This window comes from Plecotus auritus, assembly GCF_963455305.1.
Source record: "Plecotus auritus genome assembly, chromosome: 7".
Taxonomy (NCBI): Eukaryota; Metazoa; Chordata; class Mammalia; order Chiroptera; family Vespertilionidae; genus Plecotus; species Plecotus auritus.
The window spans coordinates 14,972,567-14,986,449 of NC_137774.1; the positions used below are offsets into that span (position 1 = coordinate 14,972,567).

General features: G+C 54.6%; 1 protein-coding gene across 1 annotated transcript; it reads left to right on the plus strand.

The window, feature by feature from the left end:
- The first annotated feature begins 4,096 nt into the window (after window positions 1-4,096).
- C1QL1 (complement C1q like 1) lies at window positions 4,097-11,362 on the plus strand. Its single transcript, XM_080682577.1, has 2 exons — window positions 4,097-4,994; window positions 10,805-11,362. Exons 1-2 carry the CDS (start codon window positions 4,398-4,400, stop codon window positions 10,982-10,984), a joined length of 777 nt encoding a protein of 258 aa, XP_080538703.1. The 5' UTR covers window positions 4,097-4,397; the 3' UTR covers window positions 10,985-11,362.
- The last annotated feature ends 2,521 nt before the right edge of the window (window positions 11,363-13,883 follow it).

Below are 13,883 nucleotides of genomic sequence, written 5' to 3' on the forward strand. Positions count from 1 at the left end.
AGCTAGTCTTTAGCACATGCTGTTCCCTCTGCCTGAAATAATCTCCCTTCCTTCCCTCTCTCCTCCACCTCTGGTGGCCATCCTCACCTTGCCATCCTTTTATCAGGGCTTAACTTAAACGTTACCTCTTCCGGAAAGCTTCCCATGACACCCCACCTCCAGATGAATGTAGGCGACACAGCTGCGTGCCCCTATAGCACCCCACACATTCCCAGGCAGCTTACCTGTCAACCTAGATAGCAATTGCTTGTTTAATTGTCCAGCTTCCTGCCTTACACTGTAAGCCACAGGAGGTCACAAGTCTTTTCATGATCATCACTGTGTCCTGTGATAGTAAGCGTATGGTGGACAGTCACTTACCGTACTATGGGTTTCTAGAATGGGTGGAAGATGGATGAATGAGTGAATAGGTAGATGGAAGAATGACACCTCCCCTGTGAAGTCTTCCTGGAGCCCTTCAGGCAGGGAGGTTTTCATCTGTGCTTCATAACACCTAGTACAAACCTCTACCCAAGTCTTAGTGTCCTCACTATATATTGGGATAATAAGTGTACCTACCTCATGGAGTTATTGACATTAAATGACAGAAGCCATGTAATCGTTTTAAGTCCATGCTAATAATAAGTTGTTACATTTAAATGAGATAATCCACATAAAGTGCTTTAGCACAATATCTTGCTCTTAGTAAGTGCTCAAAAAGTATTAGCTGCAATAATTATCATAGCTTTTATCATTTCTTCCTTCCTGTGATCCCTGCCAAAGAGATACTGCTTACGTCTAACTTATTTTTGGACACTTCACCACTACCACCTGGCAATGCCTCGCTAGATGTTTTCAGTAAATGTTTACTGAATGAACAAATGAATGCAGATTGGCCAGCTGATGAGTCAGGGCACAGCACCCCCTTTCATCATTCACAAACCCAGACACACAACACCAACACAAACACAGTCTCTACTACATTCGCACCCACTCACGTTCATTCAAAGAACCCCAAAATACCACGGAGCAGCCACCCAGTTTCCTAAAATCAGCCATGCATAAACGCAGAACTCACCCACTTTCTTGCACCCTCCACACACCACCGAAATGACCAACCGCCCTCGAATGGTGGGGCTGTAGGAGGGAGGGAGCTGCCACTCAGGAGGGACAGCAAAGCTGGGCCTTCAGCGCCCAGCACTGGTGCATCCCAGCTACAGACAGTGCTGCCCTCCCTTCCCAGGGCTCACCTCTTTCCCTTTCTGAAGACCTGGACCCCCAGTCTTGGCAGGTGGGTGAGGAAGAGGCTTGGGAGCCAGAACTCCAGGGTTCCTTCCTCACTCATCTAGTCCCATCTCTGAAGCAGACCATTGCCCTCCTCTGCTGGTGCCAAGCACAGCAGTCTGTAAGAAGAAGGCAGGGCCAGGAGAGGCAAGGCCTGAGGTGGTGGAAGAGCCGTCTTGGCCTTGACGTGGAATGATTTTCTTAGCCACCATTTACTGGGTACATTTCAAGGGTCAGATTCCGAATCCAGCGCTTTCCATTCGGTACATCTCATTTTATCCTCACAACCCTTTCTCCAGAGGACTCGCGGTGCTGCAGGTTAGCTGACCAGCCTAAAATCACCGGCTGGGATTGGTATATACAATTAGGTCTCTGATTCCTGAATCTTCAGCGCCACATTCAGAGAATTTGGGGGTGGGTGGGTAGGGTGCCAGTGCTGGGGTCCTCCGGTATTAAGCTGGGAGAGGCTCGCCCCCGCCCCCATCAGCCAGGTCCTCATCTCCTCCAGAAAAGGGGCACTGGGCGCCGGCGCAGGGGTTCGCCTCCTTCGGGACGCGCGCGGGGCCCGGGCGGGGCCTGGCGAGCCGGTGGGAGACGCGGGCCGGTGGCCCAGGCTCACAGGCCAAGATGGCTGTTAATTAAAGTGCTGGCACTAGCTCCTCTGCAAAGTTTGAAGCCGTTATTTTCCACTCCAGCGAAGCGGGGAGAATCCGGCTGGGCTGACAGAGACGCCACCGCGCGCCAGGGGAGCGGGCGTCCTTTGGGGGTGGCGGGGCGTGGGGGGGGGGGAATGGGCCGCCTCGGACGCGTGGGCGGGCGCGGGCGGTGGGCGCTCCCGCCCCTCCTCGGCCACAGTTCCCCAGGCGGGTTCTGGGAGGGCTGCGGGGGGCCAACGAGCCCCAGCCGCAAAACGGAGGAGGGACCCGTTTGCGTGCGAACTGGCGAACGTGGGGGAGGGGGTTGCGGGGTATACAAATCATACGCTAATGGCCGAGCACTTGTCCCGCGAATCACCAGCCGGGTAGCTCTTCGGAGAGTCATGCTGGGGGAGACCGCGGTGGGACAGGAGGCCGGAATGATAGCCTCGAGCTAAGGACTCCTCTTCCTGAGCCTGGGGAGCACTAGCTGCTTGGAGCACCCCTCCACCTGCACCTGACACCTTCCTCCCTTTGGGCAGTGAATAGACTTAATGGCGTGGAGGTTGGAAGAGCGTGGAGCCAGGCTGCGGGTTTGAATCCCGACTCTACCACTTATTAGTTGTGTGACTTTGGGCACATCTCTTAACTTGCCAGAGTTTCTGTAAAATGGGAATGAGGATGGGTTTTACCTCTGTGGATTGGTGTGAGGACCAAGTGTGGCCACATGCCTAAAGCATTCAGCACACGGCCTGGCACACACATGTTATTGATTGAATTGTTCTTTGCCGTGGGTGTCACTCTCACCTGGGATCAACCATCAGTGCTTGGAAGGTCCTCTTTCACAGTCCCCACTTGGCATCCTGCAGTCCCTTTCACCCACCCAGCTCTGGGCGGGGTTAAGCAATCTCAGCCTTGTGTAGAGAAAGCCAGGGCACCCTAAGGACCCGGTGACAGGTCAGCAGGGGGAGAGTATGGACTGGGAAGGGAACTTGCAGGAGAGAAGAAAGAGGCTGGGGAGTCATCCTTTAGCAGAGCCTCCCTGGTGGGCTGGATAAAGCAGGGGGAAGGAGGAGAGGTGGAACAGCACAAACTGGGCCTCAAATAATGTGACAAATGTTTTTATGGAAGCAGACACATTTCAGTTTATGCAACCTAAACACTTTACTGCTCTCGAGGAAGAGGATTGTCTCATACAACCTGATGGGGAGAAGAGTTAGGGGGCTGCTGAGAAGGCTTGGGTGGGGAGGAGGAGCTGAGGGGCTGGGTGAGCTCAACCTTTTCTCTTGAACGCTGGAAAAGGGGGCCGCTACCCAGGAACATATTTGTACTGGTCAGAATGGAGAAGTAATGTAGGGCCCCCAGTCCTTCCTGTCTAAAAAGATAAGGAAAATGATCAGAAGAAGATAAAGGCGCCCCTCTCCCCCAGGATAAAGCAGCCTGGTCTGGCCTGGAGGCCAGTGAGGAAGGGTCAGAGGAGGGGAGGAGTGGGTGAAAGAGTTTGCCCCTCCCAGGTGAAGGCGGGTCCGGGATCGGCCAGGGGCCAGGAAAGAGGAGGGGCGGTTGCTGGCAGCACTCAGGATCCCGCTGGGTACCCTGACAGGCACCCAATTTCCCCAGGATCTCCCAGATCTCCCGGATGGGTGGTGTTCGGATCCTGAGTGCCGGATGGCCCCCTCCCCATCCTCATCTTCTCCCCCCACATAACTCTCTTTCTTGTCCCTTCTGTTCCCCGCTCCGTCCTCCCTTCAATTTCTTTCTTTGCCCCTATAGACCCGTACCTCCCCCCCTTGCCTCCGCCCCCTGCAGTCCGTGGCCCCTCTCGCCTCTTTCGGTCTCTCGATTTTCCTCGTAACCGACCCTCGGGGCCTCTCCTCTCTCAGTCCCCCTCGGTTCTCTCTAACTCTCCCAGTGGCCCATTCTTCCATTCGCCCTTTGGTCCTTACTCTCCCCTTCCCTGTGGGAGCCTCTTCCCACACCCTCACCCCCTCCTCATCTGGCTCCCCTAGACTCTCCCTTCCTCTCCAGGCTCCATTCCGCCCCCCGCGGCACCGCCCCCTCAAGGTGGGCGGAGCCCTCCCGCCCGCGGCCCAATTAGGCGCCGGTCCCGCCTTAAGCCCCACCCATCGCTGGAGCCGAGTACTGCGAAGGGGGTGGAGTGGGGCGGGGCGGAGGGGGCGGTGGCCCCTGCGCGAGGAGGCGGGAGGAGCGAGGCTGGAGGCTGCGGCCGCCGCTCTCAGTTCGGCCGCTCAGCGGGAGGGAGGCGCGAGGCAGGACCCGGCGGCTAGGCTCTGCGGCGCCTCCAGCGCAGCGCGGTGCCCCGGGTCCGGGTCCGGCCCCATGCCCGCAGCCCCGCCGGACCGCCCTTGAGCGCGGGCGCCCCGCCCGCGCCCCCCGTCCGCCGGCACCATTGCCCCGACGGCGCGGCCGGGTGGCCCGGCGCTCCCCAGGCTCCGCGCCGGCCGGAAGACGCTGCTGGCGGCCGCCGCGGGCGTGGTGATGCTGCTGGTGCTGGTGGTGCTCATCCCCGTGCTGGTGAGCTCGGGCGGCCCTGACGGCCACTATGAGATGCTCGGAACCTGCCGCATGGTGTGCGACCCCTACCCCGGGCGGGGCCCCGGCGCCCGCGCGCGGCCCGACGGCGGAGACGCCCTGAGCGAACAGAGCGGCGCGCCCCCGCCCTCCACGCTGGTGCAGGGCCCCCAGGGGAAGCCGGGCCGCACAGGCAAGCCTGGACCGCCCGGGCCTCCCGGAGACCCGGGTCCTCCAGGCCCCGTAGGGCCGCCCGGGGAGAAGGGTGAGCCGGGCAAGACCGGCCCTCCCGGGTTGCCGGGCGCGGGGGGCAGTGGCGCCATCAGCACCGCCACCTACACCACGGTGCCGCGCGTGGCCTTCTACGCCGGCCTCAAGAACCCTCACGAGGGTTACGAGGTGCTCAAGTTCGACGACGTGGTCACCAACCTAGGCAACAACTACGATGCGACCAGCGGCAAGTTTACGTGCAACATTCCCGGCACCTACTTTTTCACCTACCATGTCCTCATGCGCGGCGGCGACGGCACCAGTATGTGGGCTGACCTCTGCAAGAACGGCCAGGTGGGCTTGGCGGGGACACGGGGTTGGCCTTGGAACAGGGAACGCTAGGAGCCTGGGGCATATGGGTATCCGGTCGGAGTTGTTGGGCGCAGGTGAAAACACAACAGTGGCCCGGCTTAAGGCATTGCCTGCGGAGGACGGTTGCCCCTGGCTGGTGCCTCTAACTCCTCAATTCCTGGGCGCTGATTCCAAGGCAGACGCTGCTGGGCACCTGCGGCATGGAAATGGGGGGAGATAAATCGAACTAGTGGGGAGCGCAGGGCTCCCGGGCACGAGGACTGGCCCTTGGGAAGCGGCATCTGAGAGCTGGGAGTCTGGTTGACACCAGCGGGTGATTAGTGGAGGGCAGGATGGGAGCGCCTGCGGGCTCCCAGGTGCACAGCTATGCGCACTAGAAGGCGAGCTGTAGATGTTTCGGGCACTAAGGCAAAGGGAGCCAGGCGCGCAAAGCTTTAACTGCAATAAATCCCCGGCCCTTGGGAAGGGCCCACAGGGCCGATCTGACACCCTTTGCAAAACGCGGGACTGTGCGGCCCCTTGGCACTGTTTAAGAGTTACCGGGGCATGAAAGTGGGGGGGAGGGGAAGAAGAGGGGGGAGGCGGAGCGAAAAGGTGGAAACTCCCCCTCCTCTTAGTCTCCCAGCTGCAACTCCTGATTCCTGGAGTGTATGTATGTGTGTGTGTGGGGGGGGGGGTTCTCTTCGTTCCCTGTCCCCATCCCAAAGATCGGAGCTGGCAGGCATCAAGCATGCAGAGTCTTTGGACCTGCCCTTCATGGTGCTCTTCTTGGGACTGCTGCCCCAGGGCAACAGTTTTGCTGATTTCCCTTCCCTTTTGATAGCCCCTCTCTTCCCAGTGCTTCCAGATTACAGTGGCTTGGGGTCTCTGGGGGTGGTCAGGCCAAACATTTTTGTAAGAGAAGGGGACCTGCTTAGGTCAGAACTAAAGCTAGGCTAGTGGGAGTTGGGAAGGACTCTCCTTCAACTGAGACCCAAGACTATTGGAACCCCTCCCACTACAGCACTGTCCTGAGGAAGACCCTGGCTTGGGGGTAGGAGTTGGCCGAAAGCTGACAGGCCAGGTGCTTGTAAGTAGTCCCCCCACTACACACACACACACACACACACACACTCTTCTCTCCTCACTGCCTGCTTCTCTTTCCGGTTTCCGCCTCTTCCTGCCTCTTTCTTCTATCTCTCTGTCTCTTGTGCCTTTCTCTGTCTTGTCTACCAGTCCTATCTGTCTCTCCCTGGGTTCCTGGCCTCCCTCTCCTGGGTTTAACTCCACGCCCCTTCTCTATTCTTTGGGAGTCTCTCTCCTGCTTGTGTCTGTCAGGCTCCCTGTGTCTCTCCTCTTTGTCCTTGGTTCCTAACCAAAAGGGAGGCCCCGGTATCTTGTGAGGGCTCATTCTGCAGACAGCTCCACGATTCCCCTTATTAATCACCAATAAGGGATGCAGCAATGTCACCTTCATCAATGGAATTTCTCCCTTTCCCAAAGAAAGTTTGGGCTGGCACCAAGCTAAGGTTTCAGAGGGGTTGGGGCCCAACTTATCTGGAAAGGGAAGTGGTCACCAGACCACAAGTGGTCCCTAGACCCTGCACCACCTCAGGAGGTTGCAGCAGAGCCCTTCAATGAGGCAAGAAGAGGCCCCAAAGACAGTGTGTGCTTGGGCCAGGGGGACTTGGTTCAGTGATTGGGAGGTGAGCCCCAGCAGGTTTGACTCAGTGGATAGAATGTCAGTCCTCGGACTAAAGGGTCCTGGGTTTGATTCAAGGGCATGTACCTCAGTTGCAGATTCCCCGGCCCTGGTTGGGGTGCGTGCAGAGGCAACCAATTGATGTGTCTCTCTCACATTGATGTGTCTCTCTGTCTCTTCCTCCCTCTAAAAATCAATGGGAAAAATATCCTTGGGTGAGGATTAACAAAAAAAGCAAAACAAGAAAAAAGAAACTAATTGGGAGGTGAAACGGACTCAAAAGTCTCTTCTTTCACCTCCACCCGGGACAGGGGATTGGCAGAGCCTGACAAGGAGGTGGGACCATAAACTAGTAGAAGAAAGGAGGTGGCTTTAACTAGGAATTTCAAAGACCCAGCATTTTAACAATTACTCAGACCATTTACTAACCCACCTCCCAAAACAAGACAAATAGTGGGGCACATTCTTGGTGAACTCTCCTTCCAGATTATCCAAGAGACTCATTTAATCTCACTAATTATCCCATGTAGTATTAGTTTTGAGCCCCTACTAGGAGCCAGGTTTGAGGCTTGGTTCCAGGGGTTCAATGTGCTTGCCCTCCAAAACCTCCTGGTCTGTGCAGGGAAGACAGTAGTAACCACACAGTAACATACCCCAGTGATTACTGTGTTAGAGGAGGGCTGGGAGCTCCTGTCCCAAAATGTCTTGGCTGGTGGGAGTGATTCAGTAGTACCTGAGACCCAGTTCAGACCAACCTGGTTGGAGGAGAGGATGGTGAACCTGGGTCCCCAAGGTGAAGGGACATGGCTAGAGAGAAAATAAAAACGTCAAGTGTAGGGAATGACTCAGAGATGGAAGAGGATATTCAAGTGAGCCGAGGAAAATATGATGGGGCTGGTCAATGGAAGGGAACAGAAGAGGGGAGCTTGCACCCCCTGTGCCTTTAAGACCAGGGGCAACCACGGGCTCTATTCTTTTCTTTCTGGCTTTCTCTCTACACAGAGATTTTCAGAATTTCTTCAGGAAGGCAGAGCTGCATCTAGGCCGTGGCCCTTCCCTGGGCAAGATGGAGAGGAGGGAAGTCACCACTTTCCTGCCTGGTGCTGAAGCTGCCTATCTGTCCTTGTCTAAGCCCCGCTGGCCCCTCTCCCCAGGGGTAGCTTTGAGTCTCCACTTCATAGCCTGATGGCACCAAGCCCTGGTCATTAGGACATGGGGACCTGAGGAGCCTGAGAAAGAGGCTCTAGGTTGGAGCTGGTACCCTGGGTGAGGTGAGCTCTTTGCAGCTGCCTCTAAGATCATAGGAGTCAAGGAGAACATGAAGTTGATAAACTGGGATGGGGGAGATGGGGCTGTGTGGGGACAGGCTGGGGAAGGTGAGTATTCCAAATGAGCAGGGCCTTGGATTAGAGCCTGAGGTGAGAGGTGGTAGGGTATATAAATTGAGGGCTGTGTTATAAAGACCTAACTGGAGATCCACCTCTTGGCTGATGATGGGAGAGGGGCCCCTAGCTATCCTCTATGGCTTCTAATGCCTTTCAGACAGCACAGAGCACAGTGGCTGGCACAGTAGGGACCCAATCAATGTGTGTCTCCTGCAGGCAAGGCTAACTATCAATGGGAGGCACACCTCCCAGCACTGACCTGGGGACAAGGACATATTTCCTGGGTTCTCTCCTCCCACCACCCCGCACTTTCCAGGCCCCTGGTCAAACCACCGCCTCAGTTTCCCTTCCTGGCAGCCCTTGAAGAGGTGATTATATAGCGCCCCCTCCTGACAAGTCACAGACTTGCTTTTCTGCTTCCATGGCAACCTCAATTCCCCAAACTTTCCCTTGGCCCCCAGGAGGAGCTATATGCCTCCACTGTTTCAGGACCCCTGGGTTCCGCTCTGGGATCCCTCACCATCTAGGCATGGAAGGGCATAAATTCTCCCTGCGTCCATGGATAATTAGGATAATCACAGCAACAATCATGGTGATGAATAAATAATAAATATAAGCATAACAGTTCTGATGCCTGACACATCATCAGGAGATTCCTGATGACAGATGACTGTATTCTAATGGATTTTGCTATTAACAAGCACACTGTTTTAATGAGTTAAGGCTAAATTAATCTGGGTAATAAAAATAATTGTTATTAGTAGTAATTTATTAGCAAAGATAATGAAATGCATGCATAATAATAAATACTACCAGGATTAGGGCCCAGGGAACAATACGGAAGTTGGCTGCTTGCTTTGAGCTCTTCCCTAGTAGCTCAAAGCCCCAACAAGATTAAAAAAATTTTTTTTTTACCATCATCAGGCTTTTTTATAAAGGGGGCAGTGGTGAGGCAGGATTTTCTCATCTATTTTCTAAACAGAGAAACTGAGCTTTTTGACAAACAAGGTCTCCCCCTTATTTGATTTGCCCCACCTTTAGGTGGACCGTGAGTTTTTCCAGCAAGATCCCCAAACTATTCCTTCCCAGGTTGGGGAAGAAGAGGTTGAGCGGGGAGAAGATGGCTGGAAGGATCTGGGCTTTAAAGGGCAGTCTGCGTGCAAATATGATGGGTCCTCCTGTTGCAGCACTGCTGCTGAGGCAGCAGCTTTAGCACAGCTGACTCAAAGTCCTGCCTCCCACCCAGAAGGATGGGCTCCTCCCCTAATTTGGGTTGGTCCAGCCTGGACTGTCAGCCACGGGGGAGCTGCTTTCAGGAAAGGGCAGGATGGAGTGGGGCTGCTGAGGAGCCTGGCTAAGTGAACCCTCTCAGCGCAGCCTCCCCCTAGTACAAGCCAGAACCTTGGAGATAGTTCTTCTCTTCCCATTGGTCACCCAGGACGTCCTGGAGAGGCCCCAGGTCCTGTGGTTCAGGCCTTGCTGTGGCCTCAGCTGTGGAAAAGGTATGTCTGGAGGGAATTTTTCCACCACCTCCCACCCTCCGTATTTTATGATTACAGTCAGAGCCTGCAAAAGTGATGGTGGCAGGCTTCAAACCCAAATGCCGGTGCTCCCTTGCCTCATTGTCCTACCATTCCTCCCCTCCTCCATCAAAACAAGAACCAGCAAGTATATCAGATCAGCCTGAGGATCACAGAGTGATGGAAGGATTCCCTGCTTTCCGCCTACTTCCTTTCTCCCACTATGGGGTGAAACAGAGTCCGAAATCCTCTTTGAGCCCTGGCTGGTGTGGCTCGGTTGGTTGGAGCGTTGTCTTGTGCACCCAAGGGTCATGGGTTCCATTCCTGGCCAGGGCACTGACCCAGGTTGTGGATTTGGGATGCAACCAATTGATGTTTCTCTCACATTGATTTTTTTCTCTCTCTCTCCCTCTCCCTGCCTCTCTCTAAAATCAATAAAAATATATCCCCGGGTACATATCCTCAGGTGAGGATTAAAAAATAATAATAAAAAGGAAATCCTTTTTGAGTGGGGTAATAATCACAGGTCTAGCTACAGCTCCTTGGAGGCAGGTGTGCAGGCCCGATCTGAGCCTTGGGAGGGGAAATAATTACCAGACCTTCTATCCCACGGCTCTGGTGTGACAGATTCCAGAATGAACTTCAGACAAGGAGTCCGAATAGCAGGTCCTGGTTGCTTGTATGGGGCCAAGGTGTGCACTGTGTCCATCCTCCGACATGAGAACAGGTGGATGTGGCTGAAAAAGAAGGCAATCTTTATTACAAATAAAGCAGAGATGAAGGAATAATGAGAGAGAAGGGCCCTCTATCTTTGGGGGTCCAGAGAATTCCTCTCTGCAAGAGGGAGTTCCAGGTTGGGCGGTCCTGGAGGCATGGTTGAGGTTCTCAGCAGGCCACATGATAAGCCCTAGAGAAGTGAAGGAAGCAGACTTTACCTTGACTCCCAGTTCAGACCCAGATTACACCAGCCCCTGGAAATCCCGGGCTCCTCTGTAATCACCCAAAACACACGTTATGATTGGAAAGGGGGGTAGGGATGATGGGAGAGAAGCAGGCTCAGAGCCCTGATGGGGCTGGAAGTGGAGCTTTTAGGGCCTCCAGACCGTCTGATGTGGCCGCTTTACCTCTGACAGTCCCCCCATCCTTGACCCCACTTCTCTCCTTCCTCCCCTCTGGCACACACCCCTACTCTCCCACCCCCCTCAGGTGCGGGCCAGTGCCATTGCCCAGGATGCAGACCAGAACTATGACTACGCCAGCAACAGCGTGATCCTGCACCTGGACGCCGGCGATGAGGTCTTCATCAAACTCGACGGGGGCAAAGCGCATGGCGGCAACAGCAACAAATACAGCACGTTCTCCGGCTTCATCATCTACTCTGATTAAGCTCCCCGAGTCCCTGATTACCCCCCGGGCTCCTTGTCCTGCTGGGCGATGGATGACCCGTCCCCTGTCCACCTCTTTGCTGCCCAACCCGGCTGTGCGCCCCGTCCTGGCTGCAGCCCGCTCTGTATATTTGTACAATAGGACTGTTTATTGCCCACCCTTCCCGCCAGCCCGCCCAAGCCTGGGGACCGGTCTGGTCCCGCAGAGTCGCTTCCTGAGTTCAGATGCGCTGCCCTCCTGCTGGCTCTGGCTCCCAGGGTGGTGCCACCTGGGGAAGGGGTGGGATGGGGACTGGATAGCTTCCCAGCACCCTTTAAAGCCCTACCCCCAGTCGCTCCCCGTCTGACCAAAGCTATAATAAAAACACTTCCACCCCGTTGGATTTCCGTCTGTGCCCTGGGGAGGAGTTGCAGGAGGAGATTATGACCCTGTCCTCCTCCACACTGGGAAGGGGTCTGCTGGAAGCGGCCCCTGGATCTGGGGGAAGACAGGTGCCAGAGTCAGAGGAGGTGGGCCAAGGGGCCAGTGCCCACCGCAATGGACCTGAGCAGCCGCAATGGGAAGCCACCGGATTATATCATCCTCCTCCACGGTGGATAAGTTCCATTTTTCATCCTTGAAAGTGGCATCCGCATTCCAAAGGCACAGCAAGGTTTAAACCGGGAAACCTAGGTTCTCATCCAGTGCCTCCACAGGTGATCCTGGGCAAGTCCCTCCTCTCTGCCTCGGTTCTGGGTTAGTGACCACCTTCGCACTAAAAGGTGGTTGACCTTGGCCCGAGCACTTCACCTCTGGGCCTCAGTTTTCTCATCTTTGAAATGTAGGTGACCTCCCTCACTTGACTGAGAAACTTAGTTTTTATTATTTATACATCACTTTAAAGTTCGCAGCAATGCTTCCAGGTATGTCACTCAGGTCTCCCAAGAGCCCTGGGAGGCTGGGTGAGTAGATGTAATTATTCTTCCAGCGAGGTTAAATAGCTTGCTTATTGTGATAGTCACTAAGTTCTGCGGTCGCACTTGAATCTAAGAAGCCCTGCACCTTGGAGACAACACACCAAGTCTCTTCACCCTGTCACTACCTCCTTCACTTCCTGTAATGGGCCACGGCAGTCACACAGTTAGGGCATTTCTGAATAATAATAGCTAATATTTAGAGAGCACCCACTCTGTATCAGACACCATATAGGAACTGTATGCATATCTTGTGTGTGTGTGTGTGTGTGGTAGTGGTGGTGGTGGTGGTGGGGAGGGGGAGTGGATGATCAGGAAATGCTCTCATGCCCTTTAATAAATGTTATTTTTTCTGAAATGATGAGGAAACTAAGGCTCAGAGAGGCTAAATAATGTGCTAAAGTCGCAGAGCTAGGAAGAAGCAAATGCCAGTATCTGAACCAAAGACCATGCTCTTACCTGGTACACCATATTTCACAAAGATCTGGGATTTCCAAAGCAAAACTGAGGAAGGATGACATTGAGGCAGCTCAGCCTCCCTCCCCTCATGTTCAGTCCTTCCATTCCCGCTGCCCCTGCCCTGCAGAAGCTTGGTGTATTTACAAGCATTTGTCCTGGGCAGCAGTCATGGGGTAAGCTTTCTGGAGAATCCCAAGGCTCTACATTGAGGGAAAGGTCCCATCTGGCCTCTCCCACCCCCCATCCCACTGGCTCAGCTGGAGAGACAGGAAGGAGGGAGTGGGCTCCCTTCCAGTCAGGTCCCATGTATAGACCCTTGTCATAGCTGGCAGACTTGAATGACTTTCTTTATCCTCCCTTCACGCCCTTGCTTCCCAGCTGTGGCCATTTAATAAAATTAGCTTAATACTTGTTCCTTCCCTGTGGGGTCTGGAGATTGAAATCTGCAGGTCCCACAAACCCAATAAAACCCCTGGCAGATCTGGCTGGAATGAGAGTTTCCTTGGGAAGAGTGATTAGATTAGACAGCACTCCTCCCCACCCGGCCCCCAATTCTGTCCACAGCCCCCTGTGATTTTTTTAATGGCCACATTGGCCCACAATTACCCAGCCACCACACCTGGGGGCACCCCACTCCTCCCCAGAGACCACAGGGACTGGTCTAGGACCTCTGCTACAATAAAAAGCATGGTAATCATTTCTGCAGGGAGTGTCTGGCTGGCTGGCTAGCTTTCTTTTCTTTCTGGTGACTGGACAATCCTCATGTCATTTTGAGAGATGAGCTTGAAGTCTCCAGTTTGCAGATGAGGAAATCATAGTCTGAAGAAAATTCGTGACTTGCCCATGGTCATGCAGCAAGTTTGTGATCAGCTGGGCCTGGACTGAAACCAAGGACTGTGTCTTTCTTTGTGGGGCACCAGGAAGTGCCAGCCGTCAGCTACTTGTCACTCGGGCAGCATCCCAGCTGCAAAGGAACCTGTTGGGGAGATGTCTTCCCCATCAGACAGGGGCTCTCCAAGGGCAAAGTCTGGTTTTTCTCCACAGACTTGGGATGCCCAAGGTCAAGGACTGTGTTTCCACCATCAGAATGGGAAGCTTCCTGAAGGCAAGACCTGTGTCTCCTCCATCAGACTGGGAATCCTCGAGGACAGTGTTTTGAGTGAGTTGAGGGCAAGGTGAATATCTCCACTGAGACTAGGGGGGTGGGGCCTTCCTGGATGCAGAGACTGTGGTTCCTCTCAGTGGCTCTGGAGGTAGACATTGTACTTTTTCTATTAAACTAGGGCTTTCTGAGACCAGACTCTGGGACTGCAGGGTCCTCAAAGGACAGAGCTGTCTCCTAGTCCAACTGGGGGCTCTCTGAGTGCAGGAGCTGTGTCTCCCTCTCACACAGGAAGTTCCCTGAAAGCAGGGCCTGTGTCTCCCCTGCTCCTCAGCCAGGGGCTTTGCTGGCACAGGAACATTCTAGAGCACAGGGCTACCTGGAA

Bases quoted from the DNA above. Each gene is read 5' to 3' on its own strand.
- C1QL1 (XM_080682577.1), top strand. From the start codon at position 4,398: ATGCTGCTGGTGCTGGTGGTGCTCATCCCCGTGCTGGTGAGCTCGGGC. The intron at 4,995-10,804 runs GTGGGCTTGGCG...CACCCCCCTCAG, and splicing joins ACCTCTGCAAGAACGGCCAG to GTGCGGGCCAGTGCCATTGC.